The sequence below is a fragment of the Drosophila biarmipes genome, chromosome X (assembly GCF_025231255.1).
Source record: "Drosophila biarmipes strain raj3 chromosome X, RU_DBia_V1.1, whole genome shotgun sequence".
Lineage (NCBI taxonomy): Eukaryota > Metazoa > Arthropoda > Insecta > Diptera > Drosophilidae > Drosophila > Drosophila biarmipes.
In genome coordinates this window covers 19019763-19036873 of record NC_066611.1, presented here as the reverse complement: position 1 = coordinate 19036873, position 17111 = coordinate 19019763, and the positions used below count along the sequence as shown (strand labels likewise).

The 17111-nt window shown below is 46.1% G+C and overlaps 1 protein-coding gene across 2 annotated transcripts; it reads right to left on the bottom strand.

Annotated features, from left to right (window-relative positions):
* Positions 1–101: 101 nt before the first annotated feature.
* On the bottom strand, positions 102–9768 carry LOC108023710 (mucin-19). 2 transcript variants are annotated; one of them, XM_017093340.3, is made up of 6 exons: positions 9678–9768; positions 8899–9046; positions 3619–5180; positions 3286–3441; positions 992–1699; positions 102–920 (listed from the first exon to the last, which is right to left on the bottom strand). In XM_017093340.3, the coding sequence occupies exons 2-6, from the start codon at positions 8910–8912 to the stop codon at positions 691–693; spliced, it is 2670 nt and encodes an 889-aa protein (XP_016948829.1). In that variant the 5' UTR covers positions 8913–9046; positions 9678–9768; the 3' UTR covers positions 102–690. The 2 variants fall into 2 exon arrangements, with proteins under 2 accessions (XP_016948829.1, XP_050742616.1); XM_050886659.1 differs by lacking the exon at positions 9678–9768 and adding an exon at positions 9478–9560.
* Between the last annotated feature and the right edge of the window lie 7343 nt (positions 9769–17111).

The window sequence follows — 17111 nt, the reverse complement described above, 5'->3', positions numbered from 1 at the left end:
TACGAAAGGCTTTCAGCTAGAATCTCAAGAACTTATAAACTGAAGATCACTAACTCTAGTATATAGTATTACTACTCAAAAACAAGAGGCCTCCGAATAAATTTTCATGTTTTTCCTTTCGTTTTTATTCAATATAATTAAAAGTCGTTTTCGTTCATAATTGTATCTCAGAAAAAAAATATAATAATAAATGTATCTGCTACGCACGCTTCGGTCTGGACCCGTGATCAAAGGAAAAGGACTGGGGCAAGGTCGGGGTACACAATAGAGTATGTATAAGAGGGCACAGTATTATTCTCTCCGGGATTTGTGCTTAGTGGTCTACGAGTGGCTTGGATCTCCTCGTTTTGGGCTCGCTCCATGTTTCCGTTTCCGTTTTGGTGACTTCTTCCTGGCGCAGGGAGGGATCCTACTTACATAGTATATCCGCGTTTATCAGTAGTTTAATTAGTGTTATGTGTGTACAAAGCTAACGAGTCCTTGGGGGGAGTACGAGGAGGAGGAAACTTAAAGGACGTACATATATCAAACAATTTGTAAGAGTTATTATCGCTTGTGGGGGCCACCGTCCCGGATTTTGTTCGTTTCAGGAGTAAGCAGCAGCGAATCGAGACGAGTATTCTATCCAGGATTCAATGGGGCGGATGGCGATGTGAGCATTGGATTGGATTCGATCGGGTTGGAGTGGCTCTACAGGATCGTGCCGGGCTTGCGGAGCGGCAGGCGTCGGCGCTGGCCCAAGAGTCCCAGACCGCGGGCCTGCTGCTTGGTGGTGGCCTCCGTCGCCTCCGTGGTCTCCTGCTCCTGCTTTCCGGCTGCCTCTCCGGCGGACTCGTCGCTGGCTCCGGCGGACGCCTCCTCCTTGGCGGGCTGCTCCGCAGAGGAGTCCGGCGATGAGTGCTCCTCCTCAGCGGGGGATTCTGTAAGATAATAAAAAAGCAATTAATAACTGGGTTAAGCTGCAAGGATATTGGTGACCCCGACACACTACCTGTGGTGGAGGTGGCTCCCAGGTGGAGTCGTCGCTTGGCCAGCAGGGGATTGATCTTCCTGGGCACGGGGGCGGGGGCTGCGGCTGCCTTGGGCTTGACCGCATCAGTCTTGTGCGTTAGGGCGTTGAGGCGGGGCCGGGCCTTGAGGCGATTCAGCCCGGAAACGGGACCCGCTGGAGCGGCAGCGGCGGCGGAATCGCCCGCCTCGCTGGCCTTCTCGCCGGCCTCGCCGCCCGCCGTCTCCTCCTCCTTGACGTCATTGTGATGGCTACTGCTGTCGGCGGCGGAGTCCTCGGCCGCTGGTGCTTCCTTGGGCGCCTCCGTGCTGACTCCCGACCTTCCCAGCTTGCCGCGGGGCAGCAGGCGATTGCCGCCGGCGCGGTGCAGGTTGAAGCGGGACGGACGCACTGGCTCCGCGGGAGAAGCGGCCGGCGCAGCCGCTGCGGACTTGGCCTCCTCGGAATTGGCGCTGGAACCACCCTCAGCCGCCGCCTCACCTCCCTCTGCGTTGGCGGGTGCCTTGGTGGTGGTGGTGCGACTGCGTCCACGCAGTCCCAATCCGGGGCGACCTCTCAGAGTGCTCCTGGCGGTGGTCGAGGAGGGGGCGGCGGAGTCCGCGGCAGCGTCTCCCTCGGCGGCCGATTCCTCGCTGGGACGCTCAGTGGTGCTCGTGGTCGTGGAGCCGCGCAGGTTGAAGCGGTTGCGAGCTATAAAGATAATGGATATTATTAATTAAGGCCTTTGAAAATAAGAAAATCATTATTTTGATCGAAACAAAAAAGTAATGGTTCAAAAATGTATTGTTGTACCTCGTTGAGCTCGTTATTCAATTCCCAATCATTCACAGCTAATTTTATCTTTGAGCCAATTGTAAAAAATTTTAAAATGAAAAAAAAACTTTATTTTTGCTAAGCTTGTAAAAAAATTTTCAATCAATTGGCATTCACACTTTAAAAATTTATTTTTTGAAAAAAATGATGATTTTTAGTTTTCAGAATCAGCGGGAAAGTAACTGCGATCAATTACCTATCTTGTTAGCTGTCCGAAACAGTGCGTGTTTTAGGGCTCGGATAATTTTTGACCAAGTTACAGAAAAAAAGGACAAAGGGAAAAATCGAATTTTCGCCAAAAAATTAGATTATTTTTTTTGGCCCAAAAACTATCAGTATTTCCGTCGTAACAACAAAAGTATTGGCCCAAAATCGGAATGTCATACCTTGCTGAGCTCGTAACAAAATTTCCAATCAATTGGCATTCACACTTTAAAAATTTATTTTTTGAAAAATTTTCGCAAAAAATGACGATGCTACCCCTTGTAAAAAAATTGAAAATTTGGCAAAATTTTAAGTTTTCTGAATCAGCCGGAAAGTAACTGCGATCAATTACCTATCTTGTTAGCTGTCCAAAACATTAAACATTTGCCAAAAAATGAAATCCCCATTTTCGGCCAACAAAATATCACTATTTTGGTCGAAACAACGAAAGTAATGGGCCAAAATCGGAATGTCATACCTTGCTGAAAACAAAATTTCGAATCAGTTGGCATTCACACCTTAAAACCCATTTTGTTGCTATTATTAATGAAAATCTAACATAAGAACTAGCTAAAATGTTGATCCAGTTCTTAAAGATGAGTTTAAATGTAGACTGTTAAATCGGAGTTGAATAACTTAAGTTATGGATTGTAGAAGACTCCCATTGGAGTCCCATTCATAAAGCCATTAATAAAATTTTGACGCACTTTAAAAATAAATATTTGAATGTAGGACTTTAGGGAATTCGACCGCAAACTCATAGACGTTTCCCACTTCAAGTTGGCAGTTCAATAACTTAAATTATAGATAATTTGATTTGCATTTCAATTGACTTGATATAGCCCTGAGCGCAGTTTGTAGTACGTCAAATAGTGCTTTCACTTCACTACCAATTCGTTACTAACAACAATTAACATTTTCTTTCCAAAAGCCCGAAATTTTAGTTTGGACTTAAGCATTTTGCCCTTGACCCAGTCCTTTGTTGTTGGCAGCGAGCTGAAGGTAAAATGCTAATAACCTATCATTCAGATGCCATATTTTAAATAAATTAGATTTAATCAGCTTTAGCTTTAATCATTGAGTGACGAAATAGTACAAAGCAAAGCATATTTTGTTGAAATAATTTTAAATTCGTAATGTAGAATCGTTAAAATGTTGGGCTTGAAAACTTTGAGTTGCATACATATTTTTGAATATTTGTTTATGCAAAATAACACGTTTGGTAGATTATTCCAAATTAATTTATATCATATACTTACGTCTGCCTCGTGCGAAGCCAGTGCTCACAGGCTTGACTTCCTTGGCAACCACCACCTCCTCCTCCCCGGAGGGTGCGGATGATGTGGCTTCTGGTGCGGCGGTGGTGCGAGCTCCAGGACGAGATCGTCCTCCGATCGAAGGGCGCGAGAAACGATCTATTGGTAAAAATGAATAATATTATAGATTATGTGGAGATTGTGGTTTAAACAGAATATTTCAAGGAACTGGAAATCTTTTATAGAGGTGTCTAATAGTTGGCAACACTTTTTCACTGCATACTTTCAGGCACCCTTAGAATTGATTTCAAGGCCCAAGACCCTCTCCAAACATACTTCTTCCAGTCTTGGTGGTTTCGGTGGCCGCCGGTGCCTCGGTGGTGCTGGTGGTGGTGCTGCCGCCCTCAGCCCTGTTCAACTTGAAGCGATTGCGTCCGGCCAGGCCATTCAATCCGGCTCTCCTGCCTCCGAAGAGCGAAGGAGCCGCCGTGGTTGTGGTGGTGGTGGTGGTTGTGGTCGGTGCCTCCGTGGTGGTGGTAGTGGTGGTGGTGGTTGTGGTCGTCGTGGTGGTGCTGGTGGATGAGATCTCATCGGTCAGCGTGGTCAGAGCTCCGTCCTCATCCGTACTGGCGGTGTCCGGGATCAGAGTGGTAGCATCCTCGGCTCCCTCGGCGTCCGGAATGGCGGTGGTTTGCTCGTTGTTCAGGTTCTCATTGGTCAGTATGGCATAGAGATCGAGGGCGGCCTTCTCCATGGAGGGCGTGGTCTGCTCGGATTCCTCCGGCTCAACGGGGGACTCGGCGTCAGCGGCCTCCTTCTCCTTCTTGGCCTGCTCCTCCTTGGCCTGCTGCTCCTTCTTCCTGGCGGCCGCCTCCTCCTGCTCCACGGCAATCACCGGCTTCAGCTCATTTTCGCCCTTGCGAGTCGCCTTGGTCTGCTTCTCGTCCGTGTTGAAGGTGGCACTGTCCACCAGTTCCAAGCTGGGGCGCTTGACACTGATCTTCTTGCGCTCCGCGGCCGTTTCCAGGGAGTCCAGGGCTGGCGTTGGTGGCACCTCGATGTTCTTGCCACGGCTGGGGAACCGGGTGATCATGGGCAGACGTTCGGCCTCGATGTCCTCGGAGGCGTCGGAGGATCTGCCCTTGGCCTTGCCGCTGTGCAGGCTGTTCTCGCTCGGCGTGGCCGCCGTGCTCCTCTCGATGTTGGTGTACCTGGTCTTGCCGCGCACCTCGGGCTCCGCGGATGCCTCCACCTTGCTGGGCTCCTCGTCCTCTTCGTAGTAGTAGACGTACTCGTACTCGTAGTCCTGGCCATTGGGACCCTTTTTGATCTCGATGCGGGACTTCTTGCTGTTCTCACTGCCCGCGCCCTCGAGGGCAAAGTTCTGGTTGACGAACTCCTCGTGCGGATCCACGACAATGTCCTCGTCCAGGTTGTCGATCTTCTTGCCGGCCGTCGGCAGGGTGGTCAGCAGTGGAGCAGGTGCCTCGGTGGTGCTGGTGGCCCCCCTCTTCTGGGCCAACTCCGCTTGGGCGGCCTGCTCAATTTCACGCCTCACCTCGGCCAGCTCCTCCTCCTCGATGGCCCGCTTGGCCTCGATGCTCTTCATCACATCCTCGTTGATCAGGGCACTCAGAACGGGGTTCAGTTCGGGGCGCTCCTTGGTGGGCAGCAGGTTCATCGAGTAGTCGGCGGAGTCCGTGGCCCTTATGCTAATTTTGTGGGAGGTGTGGAAGCCCTCCTCCCGCTCCGCAGCCGGATTCTTGTGCGAGGTCTCAAAGGGAATCGCCGGAGCTGGGTTTTCCTCGGCCAACGTGATTTGACTATCGCTGGCAGATGTGGCCAGGGGATCCGCGGAGTCCACCGAGGCTTGAGAGGCCAGGAAGGCCAGGAGGAAACTGTGGGAGGAGAAGAACCAGGGTGTTAATAGGTTCGTTCAAAATGGAGAGAATACCTATATAGTTGGTTCTTCGAGCCGGATTATAAGACTGTCCTTCTATTGACTTCTTTCATCCTCTAATCTCTTCATTGCCTTTTAAATTTTAAATCGCCCAAATGGTTATGAGTTTATCAGCTTAAAAACCAACTTAATTAATAGCTATCTCTTTGATAATTCGATGGGAAGCTAATTTGAGAGTAATGAGCTTACTTCACTTGTGAGGAAAATCTCTCCTGTCTCGACTTTAATAGCTTAAGTGCTGCCTCTGCGCTATCAGTGCCCCATCTGAGTCCACGGCTCGATGCATTCAGCCGTGTCTAACCCAATTAATCTTACTCAAAAACTCTATAATCAGACCGGGCTTAACTTCAACCTCTGCTGCATTTGCTGTGCACAGAAAGAAAAGCGTCTAGGCTATTCCAAAATGAGGGATGAATAATTTTTCTTAACTTCTTTACTCCATTAAATATTTGTTTAAGTTTGATTTGTGGCTTGGCAAATTGTATCTCTAGAATAAGCTCTGATTTATATTTGCCTGGCAGATGCTCTTCATTTTCTTTATATCACATGACAAGTGACTTAATAATTAATAATAATTTATAAAGGGGTATCAGTCACTTCGAGCTACGCCATTTGGCCTTTCTTTCTGGTTTCTGATCGGCGCGTGCTCCTAATCAGCCATCACGGCTAGCCGGTTTTCCGCTGGCTTTTTCAGCTTTTCAGCTCCAGCTGGCGGTCTCCGATGTGCTGCCTCATCTCTAATCTGGCATGGAAAACCTTTCACAATTTCATTAGCCGCACAAAGTCGATTGCGCATGCGATCTGGTCTGGCCATCAGCATGTCTGGCCGCCGCATGGAGCGTGCACCACTGCTGGATAGCAGTAGCACCACCGACACCACCGGCTACATGGCTACACGGCTGTGCAGCACCGCCACACAATAGTTCATTGGGCTCTGCGAATCCGCATTGCAATGCAATGAAAGCGATGCTCAAGGCAAACCGCAAAACGGTTCCAAAACGACCGGGAAACTGGAGCCAGGAATCGCGGACCGGTTTTCCGCCACGAAAAACAAGACACAAAGGTGTTAACCCATTTCGATTCCAGACCAGATCGAACCAGATCAGGGGTCCCGAGAGGGGTCCACGGCACTTCCAGGCAAGACATGAGATAAATAAGCAATATTTTGCAGAAAACATCCCAGTTCTTTCTTTGGCAATGCCTAAAATGATCTTGTTTTGACTGTTACTTAACACCCCTCGATTTTCTCCCTGTGCACGCGACCAGAGCGCTCTTGACGATAACTTTTAACATTTTGAATTATGTGCAAGTCTGGCTGGCTGGCGTTCACTTCTCGAACAAGTTTTCGGGGAGCAGCGAACAGCAAGCAACATGGGCCGGCAACACCTTACTGCAAAGGTAGACAACTTCAGCTCATTTTAATTGCAACAGCCCCAAAAACGGGCAGCCCAACAATGGCCAAGAGCCATAAGGCTGCGACTTCAGAAAAGTTATAATTGTGGCCACATCGTCGTGCAAATGGTCGGTGGTGCAGCGGTGCAGCGGTGCAGCGGGGGCTCCTCGGACGAAAGGGTCTCCTCGGCGGTTATGCATGAGGTGACACTGTAGTCTCCGCTCGCAATTGCAGTAATCACAGGTGGTATCCAGCAATTAGTGCCCAGTTTCGGCGGGCAAAGGCAACTTATTAAAAACCGAAAGCAAGCCCAAGTTAAATGTCATTCAGTTAATGCCGAAAACTGGACCAGGGCCGAAGGCATTAGGACGTCAGATGTGTGAATAAGATTCCCCAATACCGGACCCTTGCCTTGGTCTGAGAGGAGAAAAACCCGAAATACTGAATATTAATTAACTGGTGTCAATCATGTTTCTGTCCGAAAATCACGTAACTTCCCGCAGTTTATTAGCTTCAATTAGCTGCTCGGACATGGGCCGCCAGTGACTCACGCAGAATGTGTGCGAATCGCGTTCCGAAGAATCGTTTACACCCATTCATGGCAAGATCGCCTTGACTCGGATTGCCATCAAACACCTTCGGCCAAATTGGAGCATTTATTGCCTGTTTTTCGACCATTTAGCGGCAGCAACTGGCATTTGCTGCTCTAAGCTGCTGAATGGGGGAAATTAACTGAGTTGAGTGATGATTTTGGGGCTTGATTGAGACACTGTAGGGAAATACTGTCGTTAAGTGGAATATTTATTGTTCATTTGCAGTGTTGGGTAAGTTTATAATAATATTGGCATTGCTAGAAAATTAGGAGCCTCAGAAAGTGCTAAAAATAAATGGCATATTATTATATATAAGCCTCAATCCTTGCAAAATTTCAAGTAGATACAGATTTTGCATGCAAATTTAATTACTGGGGAGTGATTTATTGTTTCTCTAAGTGCACTTCTACCGCTATCGCTGGCATATGTAATCCCCATGGGCGCCTGCGGACGGAACTCCACTCCCAGTCTTAACCCCATGTTGCCCGTGGTGGCTCCTTTCCCCGGCGCACTGCACTTCATGCAACCGAAAACCCGCCGAAAGGGAGTGCTGTTAATTTGTTTCTTCTTTCGGCTGTTAGCGGGTGTGGCATGCAATTTGTATTATAATTTGGCAATTCATTTTGGCCAAATGCGGCAGAAGAAGTGTACGTCGGCGGGTGCTTTCGGCCTCAGCTCCAGCTTCAGCTTTGGATTCGGATTCCGAATTTGGTTTTCGGTTTTCGGTTTTCGGCTTTTCATAAACTTCGGCGGCCATTGACGTTTTCGAGAGGCAGTGAAGCGGCAACAAGACAGTTAAAAAAACCAGATAGAAAAACAAAAACTGCTAAGTCGGCGGCAACAATTGCAGCAGCAACAACATGTTGCAGCAGCCATGAAATGTGAGTTAAGTTTTGCATTGTTAAGTGGATGCGTCGTCGGCTCGCCAAGAGGTTTTTTGACTTCGCCTCTCGCGACTGCCTTTGGCTTTTCCCCCACATAATGTATGCTTTTTTCTGCACAGTTGACCTTTCCGAAAGAGAGATCGCGGCACCTCGCCGGCCTGACCTTTTGCTCGCAAAAAATGCATAAAACATCATTGCCACGCCTTCAGCAAGCGAATTAACCCACTGATTGACCAACTGTCCGTTTGATTGACCAAGGTTAGCAGGCCAAAATTAGGATGGCTGTCCACCTGGCGTATACTTAATTCTGAGGGTGTCGAATATTTTTGGAAAATTCTACTGCCAAAAAGGGGTAAACTTAATATGAGTCAAAAAAATTAGCTACCTAGCAATAATCTCTTATAATTTAACTTCTAAAAAATATGTTAAATCAACCTTTTATGGGGAAAAGTGAAAAAACAATATATTTTTACACCAAAAATTACTTGGCATATTAAAAATAACTATTTCTCTATATCGTAAAGCATTTTCAAGGGGTTTCCTCCAGCCATTCAAACATTTCCATGCGAAAACAGTGTTTTCCCAAGGAGAGGTTATAGTTAAGCACTATCATTATGCCCACCGAAATAGCTGGCCCACAGTAAACCCGAAACCAAGTTTGCGCAATCCGCAAATCGCTAACTTGACCTTGGGCGGCTGCGATTGTTTTTCTCGATTTGCCTAGCCCAACCCCTTCGCCCGCATAATTTCCTCCTATTTCATAGGCATTTTCCCCATTTTACTTACATTTTGAGCAGCATTTCGAGCTGTGCTTGTTGCTGGGTCCTAGGTTGCTCTCCTTGTTGTTGTGGTCAATGCTGCTATAACAACTTTTCGTTAACCGCTTTTTACATGAATTTTATTGACACTTTTGAAAGTCAACTGCCTGCTTCAGCTTCAACGAGAAAACAAAACAAAAAACAGTAAAAAAATGGGTGTAAAATAAATAAACAGAGTGTAAAAATCGAGTGACAGAAATTGATCTTTCGAAAATCTTTAATTGTTATGCACTTTGGATTTTGTGTGTGCGCGTGTTATTTTTTTAACATTGGACACATTAGCTGCCGTTGTTTTTGTTGCTCAGTTGCTAGTTGCTTTTGTTGATGTTGTTCACTTTGGTCATTTTTCAAGTTGCACTTTCACTTTTCACTTTTATTTGCGTTTTGTGCACTATTTTTGGTTGTTTGCATTTGCTTGTCAGAAAATCAAATCAATTAAGGAAATCGAATTTGCTTTTTCGTCGGCTGAGGGAGTGTGATGTGGTGTGTGGGCAGCAAAAAACTGGGAATAGGACTGGAAAACTTGATGGCTATTCTTGAAACTTACAAAAAAAATGTGGAAAAAAATGGGGTTTCTCAAAAAACACTTTTCGCCGCTTTGCGGCTTTTTCGGGCTCAAGTTTCGCCGGGGCTGTGGCTTCTTGAGCCGCGGGCTACGCCTGTTTTATACGGCCAACCAACACACACAGGCACACGCACACACACACACACACACACACACCTGCCGCGAGGATGTGTCGGCAGTACCATGGACTCTTTCTGAAGACCTCTCTGTAGGTATGATCTCGGGTCTTCGGGGAGCAGTCACTTTCGATTTCGCTGCCAGCTGAACGTGAAATGGCAAAGTGATGAACGCTCCGACCATCGAAAACCGTTGCCGTTGCCACTCTGCCGCCGCCGACCGCGGCAGCGACGGCGGCAGCGGCTTCCACGGCGAGCTCGACTCAACTTCGGCTCCAGCATATCGGTAGCACCGGGCTCCGGGGCCCGGGGATCGGTCCGCGGGGCCCCCGGGTCTCGACTGTGCGAGGGAGAGGCGCTGGGGGCGCAGAACGATCGACAGGAGCGCTGGTCTCTTTTGGCTTTTCGGTTACGACCGTGTTAACACTAAATCATTCACACCTGCCGCCGATCGTTGTTGCTTTTCAATGGCGTTCGGCCACTAGGAAGTTCAAAACTGCACTAGTTTCGGCGGACCGCAGAGGGACCCCAGAAAAAACCCACACTCGCAGAAAAAGGGTACTGCTTTTAGCGGAAAATGATGGGAGAGCAGGGATCTGAAGAATTCGCGTGCTTACAAAACGACAGAGAACGTGGAGATTAATTGAAAGCAAGGATCTGAAGAATTCGCATGCTTACAAAGCGCCAGAAAAAGCAGAGATTAGTAACTGATTTTTGCGGAAAGCCAATGGAAAGCAAGCACCTGAAGAATTCGCGTTCTTACACAAACCGTCAGAAAAACGTCAGAAAAAGCTGAGATTAATAGAAAGCAAGGATCTGAAGAATTCGCGTTCTTGCAAAACTTCAGAGAAAGCTGATATTCGTAACTACTACTACTAACTTCGTGAATGAATGAAAAGCATGGATCTGAAGAATTCGCGTTTTTGCTAAAATGGCATAGCTGATAATGTGGTGCTCTAAATATGAGTACATTATCATTTTATGTTATGTATGCACGCAAAGAGAATATTACGGGGGAAATATATATGTATTTAAGACAGTTCCTAATCTTTGTTACCCAGGTAGACCCCCTAAAATACTCACACATGGTCCTCAAAAAATACACTAATTAAGTCGGAACATAGGCTCACTTTCAGACGTAGCTCAAATAACTTTTAAGGTGTTTTTCCCCTCATATAAAATACCCCCAGCCTCAATATATAGTAAAACCCCAGTAAAAAGCTGAGACAGCCCTCTGAAACTGATACGGATAGCACGCTTTTTTCTGTGTGCAGCAGCGACATTCACTTGCATTTTTTGGGATGCTCCCCGGTCGCCGCGGTCCCAGCCAACTGCTGCTGATTTCATAAGCCAAAACTGGTTGGCAGCTGGTCTCAAGGCCGTTTGCTCGCTGGCTCGCTGGCTGGCTCGTCGCCGTCGTTGATTAACCGCATTACACATACGCCGCGTTGGCCGCTTTTTTAACCGCTTCGCCTGCAATTAGCAGGGCACGCAACATGCTCGTATGCAAGCCCCGACAGATCATCACCCCGGCCTCCCTGGCCGCCCCCTGGCCGCCTCCCAGTGATATTATCCAATCTGCGGGGCTTATTGATTAACCGCTGCTCATTTGCCTACCGAGTATTTATGCAATTCCAGCAGCGAGATCACCAACTGGCCAACTGGATGCGCCATAGGCGGGGGCCCACAAATCGCTAGTTCGCCTGCGAAAGGAGGGGCGAAAATCCCACCGAAACACCTGCGGACCAGAGCTCCCTGCAAGTGTCCAACTGACACCTTTTCTCGCCGTCCAGGGTGTGGAGGGTATACTACTGGCTTACTCACAAAAGAACCGCCTTCAATACCGATTAATTCGATGATTAATATAATAATGATATTAAATGGAATGTATAACTATATTCTATATGTATAATAATTATATAACACAGAGTGTATATATAATAAATAAAGTTTAGGCTGCGAATTCTTCAGATCCATGAGTATGTTTTAAGAGCATTTGAATCACAGAGCTCTGATTCATCACCAAACATCCTAATTAAGTTATATTTAATTAAACATTTAAGTCAACATTAAATTATATAAAAGGGGTATCCCAAGGTCGATATACTTCCTGGACACCTTTTTTCTTCTACATATTTCAGCTGTTTCGAGTCGGGCTTCAGTTACGCTTCGAGTTTGGTGTGGTAATCCCCACAAAGTGGTTAAAGTCAACCTGTACCCCGCAGCCAACATCTCTTTCCCTCTCCCCATTATGCCATCTCCCTCTTTCCCTTTTTTGGCTTTGTTTACTTTGCAAGTGATTGATCAATCGATTTTCTAATTAGCATTGATCGATAAACTGGAACGAAAGGTGTTTTTTCTTTATCAGGTGCTCGTTGCCTTGCTGGTCCCCTCTTTCTGCATTTTGTTGGCTTGCGAATTCGATTATATGATAAATATTTGCCAGCCCCGATGGAGGCAGGCAGAAGAGGCTAAGAGCTTCCTTCTTGGCGGCGAGGGCAGCGAACCGGGAAGTGATCCCGAGAGCCATACATGTGCATAATCAGGGGATCCTTGGGCTCCGCCTGTGGCCTTGGTTTCTCCTCCTGTGCAGCTGCCCGGACTGATTAAATTTCAAGTGATCGTCTTTGGGGAAAACAAAAGTGCACCCAAGTGACTCAAGCTATGCCGAGGTCGCGCTGATCAAGTTACCCGGGCACATTGCTATGGATGCCACGACACGGACGTTCAAAAAACCCAGCAAAACTACGCACATGAAAATGAGAAAAAGATGAAGAAAGAAACCAGGTCTCGATCGGGCGAAACAGGATGCATTGCTGCGGGGAGTGCCTCGAGGTCAGAAGTCGAGTTTCGATGGCCATAAAAAGTGCACGGGAGTGCTGATCGACTGAGGGCGTGGCTCTTGGGGCGCTGTCTCAAGGACGGAGTCGGGAGCATGGGGGCATAATGATGGATAATAATGAGGCCGATGATAATTGCAATGGCAGAGACTAAGTCGGATAGTGGGCAATTTGGTAATTGCATAAGGCAGGGAAGAGGGGAAGGGTTTAAAGGAGAGCTAAGATATGTGAGCTACTTTAAAAGATTTTATTTTGCACATCAGCAAATACGGTATTCATTGCCAAATTAGCGAAATTTTGATAAATATTAATGCTGTAAGCCCAAGATCACCCTCTCAAGAGTCTTAAACAAGAGCCAAGACCGATGACATCACAGCGACGCTTTAAGCCCGCTGCTTTTGCCAATTCATGGGCCGAAAAAAGAAGAAAAGTACCAAATACCCGGTACCATTTCAAAGGAACCCAGCCGGGAGATAAAAACACTTCAGGTACCGACTCTTTTATGTACTGTAAAAAACTCATAAAATTGTAATAAAAACAAAACCGGCGGAGGGGAGAAAAAGAAAAGAAACAACAACTGTTATCCAACATTTCAAGTGTTCGAGAGTGAATATCTACAGATACTCGGCTATATATGTGCTACATGTGGCCGTATCTGCATACAGATGTACGCAAACAGGAGTGGCCAACTCGGAATGTTAATGCGGCCTGCAGTCGTTGGCGTCGCCGAGATCCCCGATCCCCAATCCCCAATCCCCAGTCCCCAGTGCCCGATCCACTAAAAAAAAGTGGAAAAAGACACTCGCACGTAGGCCCAGCCGTCGCCCCATCTCTCTCGCACACCAGCTGCCGTCTCCTTCTTCGCCTCAGGTGCTGTCTCTTTCTCCCGCTGCCGACGGGAGTTACGTGAACTTTGAAGGGAGCTGAGGGTTACAACTGACCAGCCAACTGGACAAGAGCCAAAAGAATTAAGCACTCCTTAAGAGTGTGCACTGGGAAGAAAACAGTGTTCCATTGGCAATTTTAAATAAAATATTTTAATATTTAAAATAATCTTATTGGAAATTCCTACTATTTTAAAAAAAGAAAACCTTTCTATAGCACCTAAAATAAAAAAAGTTAACTTCATTTGAATATTTTACATAATACAAAGGTAAGCTTTTTCACTTTAAACAATTTCTTAAAGAGATTTTTTATTATCTAAAATCAATTAATATTGCCAAACTTCTTGCAGACACTTTTGATAATATTTTCTTTGATATCTGCTGCCTGCTGGCAATATTTCCCTCAATGCATGTATATCGCCTCACATTTTCTCAGTTTTTCTTATATTTTCAGCCTGGGCGCGCATGCGCCGAGTAAAATTTATAACTGTCAATTATTATGCAAGAGCTGTGTGTGTGCGTGGAGGAGGGGGCGTGTGGGGAGACTCCTCTCGCAGAGCAATCAGGAAATACCCAAACTTAATGGTTATAAACACCTCCCCGGCCCCCGAAAAGCCAGCACTCCACTCGCACAGTCTGAACACGTAGTACCCCCAGATGTAGTACCCGGAGAGCCCCAATATTATCCGAAAGAACTCTTTTTTACCGCTCCTTTTTTCGTCTTTTGGCTTAATCTTTTATGCTGCGGTTAATGAAAATATTTTTAATGCCTCCTGGATTTTTTCATTATTCTCGAGATCCCCCGACTGCTCTTTGTGTGTGCCCAGGTTTTGAGGAGTGTCGCCAGCGGTTCAACGTACGTCAATTGCTGGCCTTTCGAGACAACGCCTGCTATGCGTTGGTAAACATTTCAATAACCACGCCGACCATAAAGATGTTGTCGATCATCGTCGCTCCATCGTGAAATGGTTTCCACGTAGGCTGCAATTAAATGATTCATTTGGACAATTTTTTCCCCGCCGAGAACCTTAAACGGTTTTTAGTTTCGACGACCTTCCAAAGATTTCCGGCTCGAACACACAAAATTGTGTATATGGGTTTTATAAGTTCGGTTTCGAGTGGTTTTTCACATGCATAATAACGAGTAATGAAGCGCGAATCTGAAGTGCAACTTCATAGCGATCATTTGTCTCTTCTGGTGGGCAGAAGTCTGTGGGAGGATGGGATTTCCTTATTGGTCGAGGTATGGAAATTAACTTGAACATTTGAACGGGCATAAAAGTTCAACGTTTGCTCGAGCTGCTCTTGATAGCCCCAAAATAGCATTTTGCAGTGTGATTTTATCAGTTGGTTTTCAAGAAGAGATCTGACTTGAATAATAAAATCCACAGTATCTAGTCTACGCGTCTGTATCCAAAGTATTTATTTAATTTAATGCTCCAAACTTGCATTTATTTTCAGTTAATACGTTCTCAAATCAAGCTGTCAAATAAAAATGGTATTTTTTCAAGAACAAAACCAGTTGGTTTTCAAGAAGAGATCTGACTTGAATAATTAAATTCCACAGTATCTAGTGTATGTGTCTGTATCCTAAGTATTAATTTAATTTAATGCTCCCAACTTGCATTTATTTTCAGTTAATACGTTCTCAAATCAAGCTGTCAAATAAAAATGGTATTTTTACAAGAACAAAATCTGCTCACTTTTTAATTTTATTGTCTTATATCTTTAAAAATTGCCTGTCCTATTTACATTGTTAGATTAAGTTGGGAATTAGGATTTAATTTTTTCAAGAACAAAATCTTCTCACTTTTTTTTATTAATCTTGCATCTCTAACATTTCCCTGTCTTATTTACACTCGAATTATGAGCCATTAAACCGTGTCGATCTGTCAATCAGCCCGCCCATCGAACCGTCCATCGTCCATCAATCACGGCGCCTTTGAAACTATGCAGCAAAGAGCGAAAAATTCCGAATCGCAGATTGCTGACTAAATTATGATCGACTCGACTTGCCTGCAGTTGTTAAGTTTTAATTTTTATTTCATTTGATTTTGTTGTAATCACTTGGTGACCCACTTTGAAGTGCTTTTGGTCTCGCCTCCTGGGTGTTGTTGCTGCTCTGCGGCTTTTATTTTATTACGAAAATTTGTTTAATTTTAAACTGTTTAACTTGAAATTGAGTCACGACGACGATGGCGACGGCGACGCCGAGGCAGAGATCAAAGTGGAGATGCGGATCGAAGTGGAAACGCTGCCCGAAAGTTACATAAATTGGCATTAAAACGATTCAATAATCGAATGGCCGGGGGGCGTGGCAGATGGGGAGGAGGTCAGCGAGCGGGACGGCGGACCGAACTCAAGAAACTCAAGCCGAAACCCAACTCGAGCCTCGAAAAGAAAAAACCTGAAGCAACCGAGACGAACCACCATTTGGCATTTGCATACAAGTGTGTGTGGAGCGGGCACAGCCGGGGGCAAGAGACTAGGGTTAATGTCAAGGGTTTCGGCGGAGAAGGGAGGTCGTTCCCCAGGGGTTATACATTAATTCAAAGTAGCTCGAATAGCTCTTGAAAAAATACTTTTTCGAGAAGGCTCAAGTGTACCAAGTGATACACACAGAAAATATATTCCCCTTACAATAATATGAATGTATCTTAATTAATTCTTGCTTTATCTTAAATATTTTTTTAAAATCTAATTTTTATACATTTTATTTTCCCAGCTTTTTAAGCCTATTGGCCACTATTTGGCTGGCCTCGCGTGTTTTCGTCTGGCGCGATCAGGTGAACATTAAACAACATGAGCTGCAAGTGACAGTCAGACCCCCTTTATTTCGATTTTTCATTTTTTCCAGACTCCGACCGAAAGGTGAACAACATTTTTTCAGCCCCCCTTTCTCGCCATTTCCCCTCCCTTTTTCTGCATTTTTGCCCACCTTTCTCGATCCGTCTCTCGATGGCATTTAACACTCTGACATTATTGCCACAGCATGCGTCGGTGAGCGCTGATCATTGATCATTGGGCCGGCGAGTGAACCACCTCACAACTTCATTAAATATTTTGCTATTTTGCATGGCAAACAGCCTGGTCTATTTTTTACGATCGGACCTAATGGCCGGCAAGCGCTCAAGGTTAGGCCTGAAGCCCAACGACGACTCCGTATGCTAACTAACTAGTTGAACTAGATCCGAGCCGGGGGGCTGCGGGCCACGGATCCGGTATTTCGACTGTGCTTTCTGGGGAGGATTCAAGAATGCCCGATGAGTAAGCTGGCCCAGAGCGATTGCAATCGTGATCGCCGTCGTGTTCGTGATCTACTTGTCAACACCTACACACGCCTTGGCATCTCTGAGTGCCTCGAGTGGTTCCGGTTTGGTTTCAGTTTCGTTTCGTCTCGGTTTTATTGGGCTGCACGGGGAGAAAATATCTCGCAAAAATCTATTAGTATTTAAGGAAGATTCAAGATTGTAAATGGTAGAGCGCGAATTCGTGAGCATCCTTCTGTTTCGAATTTGTTCAAAAGGTAATACTTTTGTACTTTGAGCAGGCCAACGGGAGATCAGAAAGGGAACCGACCCCCGCTTTCTTCCTGTGTGGGCTTAAGTGATCAGCGATCGGCGGATCCAGTTATGCATTTGGCATGCGGGGCACACTGATAACTAATTATGCGACCGCTCGCTGACGTAAGGCCCCAAATGAAGGGCACTATACCGATAATGCCCGAAAGCCGGAGAGAGTGATCGATTCGGCGCGGGATCGCAACGGACGGATCG